The sequence below is a fragment of the Equus asinus genome, chromosome 20 (assembly GCF_041296235.1).
Source record: "Equus asinus isolate D_3611 breed Donkey chromosome 20, EquAss-T2T_v2, whole genome shotgun sequence".
Classification (NCBI taxonomy): Eukaryota; Metazoa; Chordata; class Mammalia; order Perissodactyla; family Equidae; genus Equus; species Equus asinus.
The window spans coordinates 79,806,183-79,822,020 of record NC_091809.1 but is presented as its reverse complement, the minus strand read 5'-3'; the positions used below and the strand labels follow the sequence as shown (position 1 = coordinate 79,822,020).

The 15,838-nt window shown below is 37.4% G+C and overlaps 1 protein-coding gene across 6 annotated transcripts in view; it reads right to left on the bottom strand.

Moving 5' to 3' along the window:
* Positions 1-1,334: 1,334 nt before the first annotated feature.
* The window catches only part of NARS2 (asparaginyl-tRNA synthetase 2, mitochondrial), a 102,364-nt gene continuing 87,860 nt past the window's right edge, over positions 1,335-15,838 (bottom strand). For 4 of the 6 annotated variants that reach the window (XM_014859658.3, XM_070490579.1, XM_044752479.2 and 1 more), the window contains 3 exons: positions 6,813-6,910; positions 4,848-4,874; positions 1,335-1,910 (listed from right to left, as the gene is read on the bottom strand). In XM_014859658.3, coding sequence (XP_014715144.1) covers positions 1,766-1,910; positions 4,848-4,874; positions 6,813-6,910 — 270 coding nt within the window. In that variant the 3' untranslated portion in view covers positions 1,335-1,765. The remainder of the gene's footprint in view (positions 1,911-4,847; positions 4,875-6,812; positions 6,911-15,838) is intronic. The other 2 variants (XM_044752480.2, XM_070490576.1) reach the window with 1 other exon arrangement.

Sequence of the window (15,838 nt, the reverse complement as noted above, 5' to 3'; positions counted from 1 at the left end):
CCATGGTTGAAGCAAGTCTTGTGGAAGCCCTAATTATCCCTTTTATCCTGTCCTAAACTCGGTATCTAAGCCCAAGGGATTAAAGTTCCAGGGAAGTAGACTTTAGCTCAGCAAAAGCTACCAATTAGAGAGATTCAGACATGGAATGAGCTAATTTGTGGGAGCCTGAGCTTTTTGCCAAGAAGAGTCTGCCCAGGTATATAGGATCTCTCTGTGTCAGGCAGAAGTTCAACCTTGACAACCTCTCAGTGACTTCCAGGACTTCCAACTCCAAGGTTTTACAGTTCTTTCCAGCTGTTTGATTTTGTATTAGGTTAAAATAAAGTGCATACAGAAACCCATCAGGAAATAACCTAAGATAAGTCATCTAGTAAGACTTAGAAATGGATTATTCAGGCATGCATGCCTTTTTACAGGTATTTGATACATACAAATTCTACTGAGTATACAATTTGCTATAAGTCCACATAATATGTAACTCAATGACACTAACAGCAGAGTTAAAAAAAGTTTGTGTAGCATTTCACAGTGTTAAACACGTACCCAAACATACACTTTCATGTAATTATTGTATCACCTCTGAGGAAAATGATGTACGAGAGCACACAGAGTAAGTGGCTTGTCCAAAATCATACATGTAAAGTGCTAGAGTTGTCAGGTCTCAAACTCCCAGTCTTCTCAACTCTACCAGACACTGTTACTTTTTGACTCCAGAATTACCCACCCTTTAGGTTTAGCTATATTTATGCATCCTCATCTTGGATAGAAAATATCTTCCTTCCAAATTTTACTGGGAAATGGAAAAATGGAATTTAAAAATATGACTGTCTTTTTCTTTGATTTTTGTATCAAAAATCTATTTTATTTATTATTATAGAAGTTATAAACATCTAATATGAATTATAACAACATTGATTAGTTTAAATAATACAACTTGTTACCTTTTATAATTAAGGATCAACAGTTATTAAATGTGATTTTTTTCATCCAGTCTGATGAAAGAAGATTTCAATTCAGAATAGCAACTTTATTAACTCAGTTAAGGCCCCAAAAAAGGAATATTTTCTTCTGTAATGTTTAGTAAAACACTGAGAATAAGATGGGCATTTATCACAGGTTAAATGCAGGGGAGAAAATATCCAACAACATTTTATTTTTAGCTACTAGTTGTTTCTCAAGGTCACACAGGGCAGGATCCAATAATTAAAGACAAAGTAAAATACATTGTCTCACACTGTCTTCAAGTTTGAAAGGAACTTTGGGACCATCTAGTTCAACTGCTTCATTTCTTCTTAACTGACATAATAGAGTTGAGATTCTACCTGCTGTAAGTACTTCTTCTTGAAGGAGTTCATCTTTCCATGAAATGCTTTCCACCTTGTTTTTTTTCTTCTTCTTCTCCCCAAAGCCCCCAGTACATAGTTGTATACTCTAGTTGTAGGTCCTTCTGGTTGTGCTGTGTGGGATGCTGCCTCAGCATGGCCTGATGAGCAGCGCCACGTCCGTGCCCAGGATCTGAACCAGAGAAACCCTGAGCTGCCGAAGCGGAGTGTACAAACTTACCACTCAGCCATGGGGCCGGCCCCTGCTCTCAACTTTCTAAGAAAATCATGATCATTTCTATTTTTCATATATTATATCTTACAGCATGACAATTACATGTGAAAACTTCTGCATTTCTAAAATTCAAACATTCACTCTCCTGTGTGGACACTCATGTGCAACACCTCCGGCATGGAGTGATCTTCCTCAACCAGTCTTCCAGCTATAAAAGACATGAATGAGTAAATCTTGGAAAAGGGATAACATCTTTGATATTGTCAATTCCCAAGATGCACTGCAGATAGCGTTCAAATCCCATCCCAAAACCTCCATGTGGCACAGATCCAAATCGACGGAGGTCCAGATACCTGATTTTGAAAAACAGAGAACCGTCATCTATAAGTGCTGTATGGGATCAGACGTTATGATAGATTGTTATGATAGATTTTTATATTTCAAAAGTATTTTGCAGTCATTTGTTATCGTCCACATCATTGTGGTAGACCAGTCTTTTACCCCCACAGACGGATGAAGGACAGAGAGGTTAAAGTGATCTGTTCAAGGTCACCCAGACAAAGAGCAGCAAATCCTGTCAGGCACTCTTGGGCCCTGGTCATTTGACCCTTTCTCTTTTAAGTTATTTATGTACTTATATACAGAAAACTTGCCTCATGAGGCTATAGAAAATTTTCTAATAATTTTACTAATTTTCTTGAAAAAACATTCCTCTTCTATTTGTTAGTATGTTAATGATAATGCTCTTTTTTTTCTTACCCAAATCATATTGTTTAATACACAGAGAGTGAAGAGTTTTGCCTGATATATTATAAAAAGATATCCCCTACTATAAGGGGGACTGTGAGATATATCAAGGGCAGGAACTGCGTCCTCTTCAACCCTTTTTCTCCAGTGTCTGCTCTGGAGTAGATGCTTACTATATGAAGATTTACTATTTGAAGGCATAACAATATACTCTTGAGGGCTGGTGTGAGGAGAAATTTCTAGTTCTCTGCTTCGAGCCTCGTGGAAGATATCCAGAGTCATTTTTCTGGAAGGCTAGACAGTCTCTGAAGCCCATTCACACATTCTATTCCCACTTAAGATCACATGGCTAGACAATGGTACAGCCATGATCCAAACCCAGATTCCAATATACCAGACTGGGATAAAGTTACTTCAGGAAAGGAAGAGAAGGAGGAAGACTTTATAAATATTTTTATGATGTCACTTGGTGGGGGAATTCTTGAGTTATATAATATTGGTTAAAAAAACTTTATAGCTTCTTGAATGATTTGTAAAATCAGTTCCAGAATAAAACAAGTGCTACAGCTGCTAGTCATTTGGCTCCTCAAGGATAAAAGACTATCACCTATCTCCCCACTATTAATAATAATGGCTGCATGTATAGGTATTTTAGGCAGTTAAGATTAAGTACTTATCTTTCTAAAATAGAAGGTGAACTGCAACTAGGCGAGTTACAACCAAGTGAGAGATCAATAAGCAGGAGTATCTAGGATAAAACTTCGGACTAGTAAGGACTACGAGGAGTAATGGAAGGAGCACCGTCTTGAGTAATTGACATGTCTGGTAGCTGAATTAACCTTAAGTTTACAAGGCATGGGGGCAGGATATACTTTGACTGAGTGAGAAAATGAGATGAAGGGCATATCAAATCACCTGCCACAAACACCTGCAGAATCTGAGCTGGCTGCAAGAAGTCCAGCAACAGCTTCTAGCTGGCTCTAAAGTTCTCATACGTGGATGTCAAAACCCTGGCATAAATGTCTGGAAACTGCATTCAGCAGAGGAATTCAGGTTGCAGCATTTTCCTTGCCTTTGCTTTGATAGAAAAATCCACTTCTAAGAAACAAGTTTTCCAATGAATATGTTTTTGTTGGATTGTTGTTCAATTGATTCTAGGGCAGCCAAATTATAGAAGAGATGGTACAAAATTTGTGGAACTAGCTACAGAGTTTATTTGCATATGGCATGTAGAAATAGGAAGTGAGCAAATTCTTAGACACCTGGGGTGGCTACTCACAGTGCAGTGGTAACAAGCAGAGGTCACAGACTCGAGGATTTCTAAAATCCCTTCTACTTTTAAAACACTATGGTTACCATAACAAAGGAAGAAGGTTCAAATGATAAATATTTACATTCAGAGATCTTCAGAGTTTGAAAACTTCAGTTGGGAAAAGAGTAGTATTGAAATAATTAATAAATACCAGAAATGGCCTAACCTTATTTAATCAAAAATTAAAATGTCTTTGGCTAGTTTTTACACACTATGAATATTATCTTGTAAACAGGAAGAAACTGAGGTAGAATGCATAAGTTTGCTCAATCAGGCTCAGCTACCTAATAGTAAGACTCAGAACAAAGGAAAGAAAAGGGGAAAAAAACTAGCATTTACTGAGCTTCGGCTCTATGGAGATCCTTAATCTATACTGTTCCGTTTCATCCTCACAATAATCCCATGAAGTAGATATTATCATTCCAATTTACAGCCAAGAAAACTAAGACTTAGAGAGATTAAGTATACCTAAGGTCATTATTGGTAAGTAATAAGGCATTCAAGGGCCATTACCTGAACCCAATTTTAGGCTTTTTGCAACTCTGAAATCTAGCTCCTTCATTACCAAAAGGCAAGTGTGTAATTTGACCCTTCCTTCTCCTAAGGACAGCAAAAGAATTACTAATAGTGTTGATATTATTACACCAAGATCCCAAAGGAGTGCTGTTACAGAAATATAAATAAATGATTTGGATATATTGGAAATAACTGGCAGGAAGCGTCTGCAGAAAGAAAACCAGAACACCTTTGAACTAAACGTATGAATGCAGACAGGTGATCTTCCCTAAGAAGCTTAGATTTCTACATCTGGTGGAGACCTTAGGGATCACTCAGCTCAAGCCCCTAATTTCACACGCAGAGAAAGTGAAGTACAATGGTTAGGCACAAGGTCCCAGCTCTCTGCTTCTCACTGTCTGCTCTTTGCTAAGTCAGTTAACAACTCTAGTCCTCGGGTCTAGAAGGGGAATAAAAAGGAGATAAGAACAGTACCTAACTCACAGGGTGTTATGACGATTACATGAGATAATATACGTGAAACTTTTAACACGTTATCTGGCACACAATAAGTAAGAAATAAATGGCAGCCATTATTATTACTATTTTTCAAGGACTCAAAGTAAGTAATCTCAGAAGCTGTTCATTGTTCCATAGTGCCTAAGGAATACAAGTAAAAACTATGTTACACTCAGACCACAGCTAGAATAAGACTCATCAGGAGCCACATTCTTACCATTGGTAGGCTTCTGTCAGTCCTGATCTGTAAAAGGAAAATAACAAAAATGGCAATAAGATAAATATACTAACCACCAAACATTTCTTCTGGGCTGTATGCAAAGCGCTCTTTATAAAATAGTCTACACCAAAACCTGTGCTCTCAAATAACATGCAATGCAGTTAAGCAGCTGAATCTTTATTACATGGTAAGAAAGGTAAGTAAACTAACAGTCCAAGGTATTATCCAACAGGGGGTATAGACAATAAACGCCATAGAAAGGAAGTACGGTCCAGAGCACAAAAGAAACAGTGCATTTGAGATGAGCTTCTGTCCTGTGACACAAGAAAAGCACTATCACTACTATGTAAGGTTGTTGGGAGGCACACACAAGGGACAGACAGACATGCCTTTCATCCTATAACATTAAAACAATAATATAGATTCTGAGGCTGCCTTCATAATATGGTTGCAAGTTGGTTTTCGCCAATTTGAGAAATGTTAATAAAATGTTAAGCTCTTAGTATTCATTAAAATTAATTTTAGCCCTTTAAAAAGGTGTTTGGGACCAGAGTGGATCTAAAGTGATGAGGATTATGAAAAATTCAAATATACAAAAATACAGAAAACATGGACAGAAGTCACAGACAGAACCCTGAGATAGGGAAACCCACATATCCATTTTATTAGGAAAGATAAATTTGGATTTTATCAGATATTAGGTAAACATTTAATGTTATGAGTAAAGGTTTCCTGAAGGAAGGAAGCAAGCAAAGAAAACAGACCAATTAATCTTTCAACAGATGAGGTTTCTTGCCATGTGTGATTTTTATTGTGCTTTAAAAAAAACCCCAGAGAATCTTCAAATTCTTTCCATCTAAAGAGTTTGACCTTCACTTCACTTCCACAGTTTTCCAAGGACTTTTTAATACCATAGTAATAGTAAGGAGCTAGTAGTCTGATAAAAATACATCTTCCCAGAACACATTCATCCTCTTTCTTCTGAACCCTAACCAAACAGCAGTTCAAATGATTGGGATTACAAAACCAAGTTACCCAACAGATTTATAGGTTGGGATCTTGGAAAAGCATCAACTTTTTAAGTTTTTCTCCATTAGGAAAAGGAGGCCTTGTTACACATGGCTAATTTAACAGGATATTGTCAAACAATTATGGCTTTTCCAGGTTACTGTGAAACCCAGTATCATCTGGAGAGAAGGATTAAACCTTCGACATGGGAAAGTCATTTTTTTTTTTAAAGTCTGGCACAGCAAAAGTGGAAACCATGGAAAATAGGGGTTTATAACCTTGGTTAGTTTAGGAAGTCATTGTGGTTTGTTGGCAGACCATGTATATACAGGAGTGGTAGTTCAATTAGAAACACAATTCCCTACTTCTCATTTCCAAAACATTTCCTATGTGTTTATAGATTCATTTCCCAGGTCTCAAACAGCAAGTTAAAATAAGTTATTCAAACAGCTAAATAAAGACCCTTACATAGTAGAAAACCTGAGGAAGGGAAAACTGCTTATTCTAAATGCTAACTTGCAGATATTTTTATTATCTTTCTTTCTCCATCTTTAGTCTTTCCTTGGTTCAGTCTTTATGTCCCTGTAGGAGTCCACCATCATAATTTAGAGTAAATAAAAAAGTACACAGAGAAGAGAAAAATGAAGGACAAGCTTTAAGGGGGAAATCTCCCTCCTCCTATCATTAACTTTTTAAAAAGCCACTTCCATAGGGAGAGATACATACAAACAGCAGGCAAGTATCACTGCGATCTTGTTTCAGATAACAGTTTCAGTCTTTAAGAAAGGGAAGCTCAGAGAGGTCAAGTAACCTGCTCAAGGTCACACAGAATCTGAGATCCAGGTCTGTCAGGTGCTGAGGCTCATGCGCTGTTCTCTGTTACTTTGCCATGACTGCCTTTGAGTGCCCCAACCCCAATTTCTGAATTTTGTTTCCTTGAGGTCTGATCAATACCTGGCCAGTCGCTGCTCTAAGAAATGGTAGCGTTCCTCTCTGAGGCTACCTCCAAAGAGCTCTCCAACTCCAGGAACCAGAAGATCAACAGCAGCAACCTAAAAAGGGAAAAAAATCATACGTACATAACATTACATTTTCAGAGGATTCCAGCAATTGTCAGCTTCTCGAGCAAGTGGAACTTTTAACATTTTGACAACTGGTTGTTTAACTGCTTACCAGAATCTTAGTTATGTTATCTGTTCCTGTTTCCTGTTTCAGTATCAAATGTTTAATGTTATCTTTAGAATACATGCTATGAGAATTGCAGGTGGACAGTTTCCTCTCCCCTCTTGCATCATTAATGCAGTGTACTTAACAAAGATGTGTTTTATTCACAAATTTGATACAAATGTTAATTATACAAAATGTGGGAAGTATTAAAATTATGAAATATTAAAAATCACCTATCACTATGCAGAAGCAATTCCACCTTGCCATATTTTTTCAGGTTTTTTTCTTATATGTTTACAGAGTACAGTAGAGAAAAAATTACATACAAAAATTCACCATTCTAATTGTCTTACCTAATATACAATAAATATTTTTCCTATGTCAGTTAAAATACTTTGCTTACGGTATAGCTGCACAGTTTATTGTTTAGAAGTATCACAGTTTTTATTTAACTGGTTTCATTTTGTTGAACATTTAGGTGTATGCATTTTTCTCTTACAAATAATGTGACAATGAAGTATGTAAAAATTTGTATTATTTTGTTAAGATATGTAAAATATGCTCTGATTATTAATCAAAGAAATATAAATTAAAATAAGAAGATATCATTTTGGGGTTATAAAAATGGTGACGATAAGAAATGAACATGAATAATATGGATTAAAGAATGCATAAACCAATTACTCTCCTACATCTGATACAACCTTCTGGTGACCGATTTGGCAAAAGATAATCAAAAGCCTTAAAAATGTAGTATGCTTTCACTAAGCAATGACAGTTCTAAGAACTAGTCCTAACAAAATAATCAGAGATGCAAAGAAAAGATTAATACACACGATGTTTATTACAGCATTACTTGTAACAAAAAATTCAAGTGTACATCAATAGGAGACAGATAAATTTTAGACATAGAAGAAAAAGGACTGACATCTACATAATGAGATGTTAATTTTTTTACCATTGTGATTTCTTATTTTCTCTTACTTGTATTTTTTTATTTTCTACAATAAAGATATGTCATACTTTCATAATAAGAAAACAGCAAAAAAACTTTTAATAGGGGAAAATGGTAGCTTGGTATTTTAATTTGTATTTCTTCAATTACTAGTACTATTTAATTTTTGAGAATGTTTATTTGCGATTTGTATTATTTTGTGACTTGGCAATTCTTTTTTAGGGGGCAGGTAGATATTTTGAAGACCAAGAATTTGAAGACACAAAAGTAAGAAAGATTTAATGCAACAAATGAAAATTAGGAATTCATAAAACATATTTTAATCTTTAAATGTCACATTATATTATAAACTCTTAAACTTTGCTTCACTTGACTATCAAGCCATACCACTGTTTTGATTTCAGAACTTTTGACTGAGCTATCCTTTATAAATAATTGAGATTAATAAAGAATGTAATTCAAGAATGTGCCCCAAATGCTGGATACCTCATCTTCATTATTATCACTAAAAGAGAAAACATTAGGCATGATTTTTATCACTCAGCTGAACTAGAGTGAGAGAGAACAGAAATTCACTAATTATTTCCACCTTTACTAAATCTTCTACCACTCAATAAGCTGGTGAGGAGTAAGTGCACAGACAGGTCTCTGTCACGCTACCACTGCTTGATGACCACATCTTAGTAATTCTTTTACAATCTTGGGGGCCTACAATAAACAGGCAGGTATTTTAGAATGTGGATTTGGTGACTCAAATGTGAAAGTACGTAATGAAACAAACAGCTGTGGATAGGTGGACAAGAGAGTCTTACTCTGTGATGAGGAAATTCTCATGGGCTAGACAATTAATAAAGTCAGACTCCAACCAGGACCCTGTCCTTATCCCTTCTATTCTCAGAGGAAGGAGAAGGTTCAAGGGGGTTTTTATGGCCACAGGAAGATTGGCATCTTTATTTTCTAATATATATTGCTTTCAGACATGGCTAAAATATGCTGGGAGTTAAGAGACACATGATGAAAAACCTGTTCTTAATTTCAATCCAGAGTTTCAAATTGAGAATTATAGGCAATCAGGGTTGGAAGAGAACAGACAACCAGGTGACTCTCTAGCTTTGCTTGAAAATATTTAAAGACTGGGAACTACTGCTCCTGAAATAGAGCATTCCATCCTTGTGTAGCTCTGACTATTAAGAAGGTCTATCCAAAATCTATCATTTCCAAGATTTTGAAGGTGGGATGATTCCAAGACACAAAGGTGAGCAGTACTGATTCTGATACTGCAAGTAAATGCAAAGCTTTACGAGTCAGAGCTAAAAAGATCAACTGCCTCAATAAAAGCTGTTGGAGAATCAGCTGTCGTGGAAGAACAGGCAGCAGAGAGTCTAGCTGAGGCTGGTGGCCAGTGACAACGGGATGAGACAACCCTTGAGGGACTGCTCTGCTTTTTCAAACAAGAGATCATTTTCTTGCTTGGTCTTGCTGCTAATACAACTAAAATAAGCAAAAAAACTCTTTTGGGGTTTTAGCACTTTTGCGGGTCTAAATTATGTTAATTTTGGACCTTAGTTTTTTTAACGCTATTTTTAGAGGAGTGTAAAAGACATATTTATCTTTGACTACAAACCTCATTTATTTTAATATTTGAGTTCACTGGAGCATTCAATGTGCAACCATATTGGTTTTAGACCTTTCTGTCTGGTTTTTGTTTATCTGAAATATTTGCAATTGCAGAGTAATAGTTGTGGAACTGGAAGCTTCTGAACCTTTTCAGTCCTACCTCAAAATCTTATGCCATAGTACAATATGTGCATTTTTTCCCCCTGGATTTCTTCCAAACCCATTTTCTTACTAACTAACGTACCTAACTGCTTATGTCCAACTTCTTCCACACTGGCGTTTATAAAATGTGGTAGTTGCTGTATTGGTTAGGATAGGTTAGGTTATGCTGTAGTAAGAACTCCAGAAGCTTAAAACAGAGTTTCTCAATCTCAGCATCAGTACCATTTTTGGCCAGATAATTCTTTGTTGCGAGGGCCTGTCCTGTGCATTGTGGGGTATCTAGCACCCTCTCTGACCTCTACCCACCAGATGCCAGTTGCATGCCCCTAGTTGTGACAATTAAAAATGTCTCCAGACATTGCTAAACATCTCCTGAGTGGGGCTGGGGGTGAGGGACAAAATAACCCCCAACTTAGAACCTCTGCTCTACAACAGCTGAATTGGCTTTTTAAAACATATGCTACATGTCTATCCTGGCTTGAAGCTGATAAAAAAAGCCTCTTTCTAAGGTATTGCTGACCTTATGGGAGATGGAAAAAAAAAGAGCAAGATGACTATGTACTAAAAGTATTTGTCCAGAAGTAATGTATGTAGGTCACGTTTGCTCACAGTTTTCCTGCCAACGCAAGTCACATGCAAGTCACTCAGCGCATGTCAAGGGGGCAAGGAAGTCTAATCCTCCCTGAGGGAGGAGCGGCAACTATTTACTTGCAGTAAAAGTTGACTGTGTTGCTCTCTTCCCCCCACCTACTTGGACTCTTCCACTTCCACTCTCTCAACCAATTCCTCATTGTGAATTAGAATTAAGGTCAGAACACTAGTTCCTCTATTTTCTTCCTCTGTACTCTAGGAGAGGAACTTATCAGTAGGAAAGAACTTACCAAAATAGTGTATTTTTAGTTGAATAAAAATTTTAGAAGACATCTGGATAAAGTCCTATATCACTACTAATTTTGTGACATGCAGAAGGAACACAGACATCATCTATGTCCTTTCCTTGTCTAGGTGGTTTGAAAATTCCCACTCTCAGATGGGTGAATTTTCTGTATGTTTTCTGTATCTTTTGAGTAAGGCATGGCTTTATACTGCCTTGTAAATATTCCATGAGCAAAGGGTACTATTTTTTTTCAATCAAGGACACATTTCTGAAATGCCCACAAAGGCCCTGTTTTCTTCTCTTCCTCCACATAACCTTCCTCTCTTCTCTTTTACTTTAGGTTTAGTTTCTCTTCAACCATATCAGATTCTCATACTTCCTGCTTTTCTTTTACAATGATATCCTCCAATCTATCTAGGATTCTGCACACTTTCTGAGAAGCTATAACATAGTAAAGTATTCCTCAACTATAAATAAAAGACATTTACATTTGGAATACACAGAGCTGTACTTTCTTCGGATATGATATAAAAAATACTGCATTCCCTAAAGATCACTGGAACAATTCCCTCAATTTCCCTATTTTTTAGTTAGAGTTGAGATTCCGGGTAGGATTCTTCTATCTTGTGTCTCTCCCTCGTAACTACTGGGTTAATAAACTACCTGTTTCTCTAGGCCTCTAGTGGAGGTAAAAGGCACATAGATATAACACACACCATGACATAAGGATGCACAAAATGCAGATGTGGAGGGAATCACACAAACTTCTTAAGAAGCAATGAGAAAAACTGTGCATTTGCCAGCTGATGGGCTGGGAGGCGGTTAGAGTGCAAACAGGTTGGAGACAAGCAAGTGGCCTAGCACATTAGCTGGTGATGACAATTTGCCTTTATGGCTGGCAGGTCCGTGGTTTACGGGAGTCTGAGGCTGGCTTAAAGAGCCAGGGCTGAGCAATCCTGCCCTTGATTAGGGAAAGTGAGGCTTTACCGGTTGCCCAGTAAAAGGTCCTCTTAATTCAAAGTTGATCAAATTTGAGCACTTCTGATTTTATACCCTGCAACTTTGCTGTAGTTGTTGATTACTTCTAACAGTTTTCCAATGGATTCTTTGGGGTTTTCTATATATAAAATCATGTCGTCTGCAAACAGCAAGAGTTTCACTTCTTCCTTCCCTATTTGGATTCCTTTTATTCCTTTTTCTTGCTTGATTGCTCTGGCCAGGACCTCCAGTACTATGTTAAATAAGAGTGGTGATAGAGGGCATCCTTGTCTCGTTCCTGTTTTCAGGGGGATGGGGTTCAGTTTTTGCCCATTGAGTATGATGTTGGCTGTGGGTTTGTCATATATGGCCTTTATTATGTTTCCTTCTATGCCCATTTTGTTCAGAGTTTTTATCATAAATGGCTGTTGGATCTTGTCAAATGCCTTCTCTGCATCTATTGAGATGATCATGTGGTTTTTATTCCTCAGTTTGTTGATGTGGTGTATCACGTTGATTGATTTGCGGATGTTGAACCATCCCTGTGTCCCTGGTATGAATCCCACCTGATCATGATGTATGATTCTTTTGATGAATTGCTGAATTCTGGTTGCCAAAATTTGAGCACTTCTGAGACTAAAATCTCCACTGTGTTCCAGTGCAACTTTGGGAGACTCGAAATAAGTGGGAGGACCTGAGTTCTGCTGTCCTTTCACTCTCCTACACAGATAACAACGAAGGCTATGAATAATTTTACTACACTCTTTGCTAACTTTCTAGTCTTAAAACTTATTCCACTTTGGGTGCATCTTCTAGACCAGAGTGCTGCCTGGCACATTTTCTTCCACTGTGTATGAGTTTTGATTTTGCTTAAGTCACACAGCTGCAGCAGCAAGCTGTCTAGAAATAGTTTGGGTTGGTATTCAAGCTGAACAAACCCCGGTCTCTATTTATGATATTCCCTTTCGACTCTTACTCTTTGATTCCAATCAGTGGATTGAAAATAAAACCCAGATCTCGAATTAAAAAACAAACAGGCTAGATAGGAGCAAGGCATTGAATACATTACCTTTTCTATGCTAACTTCAAAGAGACAGGGAACAAGTTTAATGTCCCTTCCTTTACTACCTTCTCTTCCTACCCATCTCAGTATTTTTAAATACTGATAAAAACACAAATTGAACACTTCCCTATTCAGTTTCTCACAGGCTGGTACCAACAATGGAGCAACATTACATACTATTATCAAAAGAAAAAAAATGTTCCACAAACCATAGGAAACCTGTTTGTGGTTTCAGCCTCGGTAAGCTCTTGCTCTAACTGCTGACACAGACAGTGTTTTGCCCCTAAAAACAACCAGGCACAGCTAGGAAAGAGCGCCTTCCAGAAGTGGCAGTGAAGATGCAGCAATGACTGATAATGGACTGTGGCTAGTAAAATGGCTGGTGTGGGAGCATTTCAGATGGACTGAATATTTTCAACTTTGACATAAATTTCCAGGATAATCATTAGTCCTAGATATGGGGAAAATTGGTAATTCCTTTCATCATTATTTCCGTTGGTTTGTGGCTCAAGCTATTTTGATGCAGGCTGGTTAATTAGCCCTAGTCCAGGGAAATTCATTAGACACCCTTGGTTGAGTATTCTTCCTTCGAAGTTGACTTCACAATATGAACGGTATTGAATGCTCACCAATGCTTAAATTTTCATGCTTTGCTGAGTAATACTGATACAATTTTAAAAATGAGAACATAACCTGGTGATATTGGCATCTCATCAGGGACTGTTGGACAGTCACTTTTTCCTAATCACACATGGCTGGAATGAATGGGTATTCCTCTCTGTGAGGCCATTTCCCTAGCTGAATATTTGCCATCTGCCTTTGGGGGACTTACCCAGGGACCCAGACTCAGGGACATATGGCATTCTGCATGTTTGCTTAGATTCATTTTACTGAGGCTCATGCTCTGTCCCGTTCAAATTAGCAAACATGTTTGATAATTTACAAGCCATTCTTATATACCCAAATGAGGAAAAACTTACGCTACATGAAATCAATGAATCGTAAAGCTGGTTAGTACCTTGGAGGTCATCTCATCTAATTCTCTGAGAAACTGAGGCTCAGAGATTCGAGAGACTTGCCTAAGGTCAGAGAGCTAACTAGTAAGAGAACTGGCTTTCAAACTCAGCACTACTAACTTCTTAATCCGGTGTACTTTTCATTACAACTTACTGCATACCTTCATTTTTTTTTTTTTGGAGAGCGCTGGGGAGAGAAAGAAAGAAAAGAAACTATAATTGTAAAAATATACTATTTTACTATTTATTACCCTTGGCCAAATGTTATGAGAGTAGGTTAAATATTTCCCTACCCTTCTCTTTTGATTCCCTAGAGAAGGCACTTGTGAAACACACCTGTTTCAATTTATTTAGATTGAATCATGCCCATAGCAGAAATTCTTGCAATCCTACTTACAACCTGTTATTACAGCCCTACAAAAAGCAGCACAGAATTTAGTTAATTGACCCAAAGCCTGTTCATTCACCACCAAAAATAATAAAGTAGGGGTGGAAGCATGTACTTTATATAAGTAGGTGGAAAAGAAATCCAGGTTGTTAATGAGTCAATGTTATAATCTATGTCTAATGTATACAGTTTAAATAAATTATATTTTAATAATTTAGCTCTGAGAAGTTGTATGCTATAGTATGGCATAAATTACAGAAATACACTAAAGTCCCATTATAATGCCTTTAGATGTCAAGCTGTGAGACCACATTACTAGAGAGACTTGTCATAATGAAGCCCTCCTGGTACTTTGAAAGGTATGTTTGTGACCACAGTCTAGGAGAGAACTGCCTTTTATGGAATCTTATGTAATAGCATTTTATGATGTAGTAACACACACACCTTTCAACATAATTGTGCTTTATCATAATAAAGCCTTTATCAAAATTTAGAAGGAAAGGAGAGGGCTCCACACTTACTGACTACCACCCCAAACACTGTGCTATGTGTATTTCATATATTACCTAATTTAATCCTCACAATTTCATAAAATATGATCATCTTACTTTTATAGACTGGGAAACTAGGACTCAAAAAATTAGGTGGTTTATCTAAAATCACATGGTTTATAACTCATAGATCTGGGACTTGAACTCAAGAGTGTCTGATTCTAAAGCCACTAGACTTTCCTTTATGCCATGTTGCCATCACTCAAAAAATTTAAAGTAAAAGCTACTCTTTAGCTTCCCAGAAATTTCCTTAGCAAATCAAGTCACTTACTCACTAATTGTTAACAGTGTGCCTAAAACTGTGTTGGGTTCGATTCATCCATCTAATCACCTATCCACCACCAAATAGATATTAGGTGCCTGCTTTGTCCCAGGCACTACGCTAGGCATTAGGGAGACACTGATGAGTGAAAAAGAGGTCCTCAAGTCCTCTGGCATAGAGAGAACAGTCACTCATTAAATAGTCATGTAAATAAACGTAAAATTACAACTGTGTTAAGGATTATGGTGGAATAACAGTTAGTAGCTCTGTGTCTGAAATTTCCCATGGTACCACTGTAGTGTTTAACAGGGTCTCTGACAGTCTGAAGGGTCAAGGAAGGTTTCTCTGGGGAAATGATGACTGAGTAGAGATCTGAAGAATAAGCAAAATTACTTAGGTGAAGAATATTGTTGTAGATTGAGAGAACACCATGTGCAAAGATCCTCTGGTGAGAGAAAACACTGCATGCCTGAAGACGTGGAAGAAGGGTAGTGTGGGTAAAGCAGACAGAGGAAAGGGGAGCACCCCGCACATCAGGCCAGAGAAATGGGAGCAGCAGATGATACTGGGGCTTGGAGGCCATATAAAGGATCCTGACTTTCATTTTAAGAGCAATGGGAGTCCACTGAATAGTTTTAAGAAGGGAGATAACGTGATCAGATTTACATTTTCTTAAGGGTCATGCTGAAATGAGGAGAACTGACTCAAGAGGAGGAAAGAGTGAATACATTAAGACCAATTAGAAGGCTACTGAAGTAGTCCAGGCAAGACACGATGGTATCTTAATCTAAAAAGGTAGAAGTGGAAATGAAGAGAAGTGGACAGATTTGAGATATATTTAGGAGTATAAAAATGACAGAACTTAGTAATAGCTTGAATATGGGAAGTGGCGAGAGGAAGATTTCAAAGATGACTTAGGTATCTGGCTAGCACAATTAGATGAA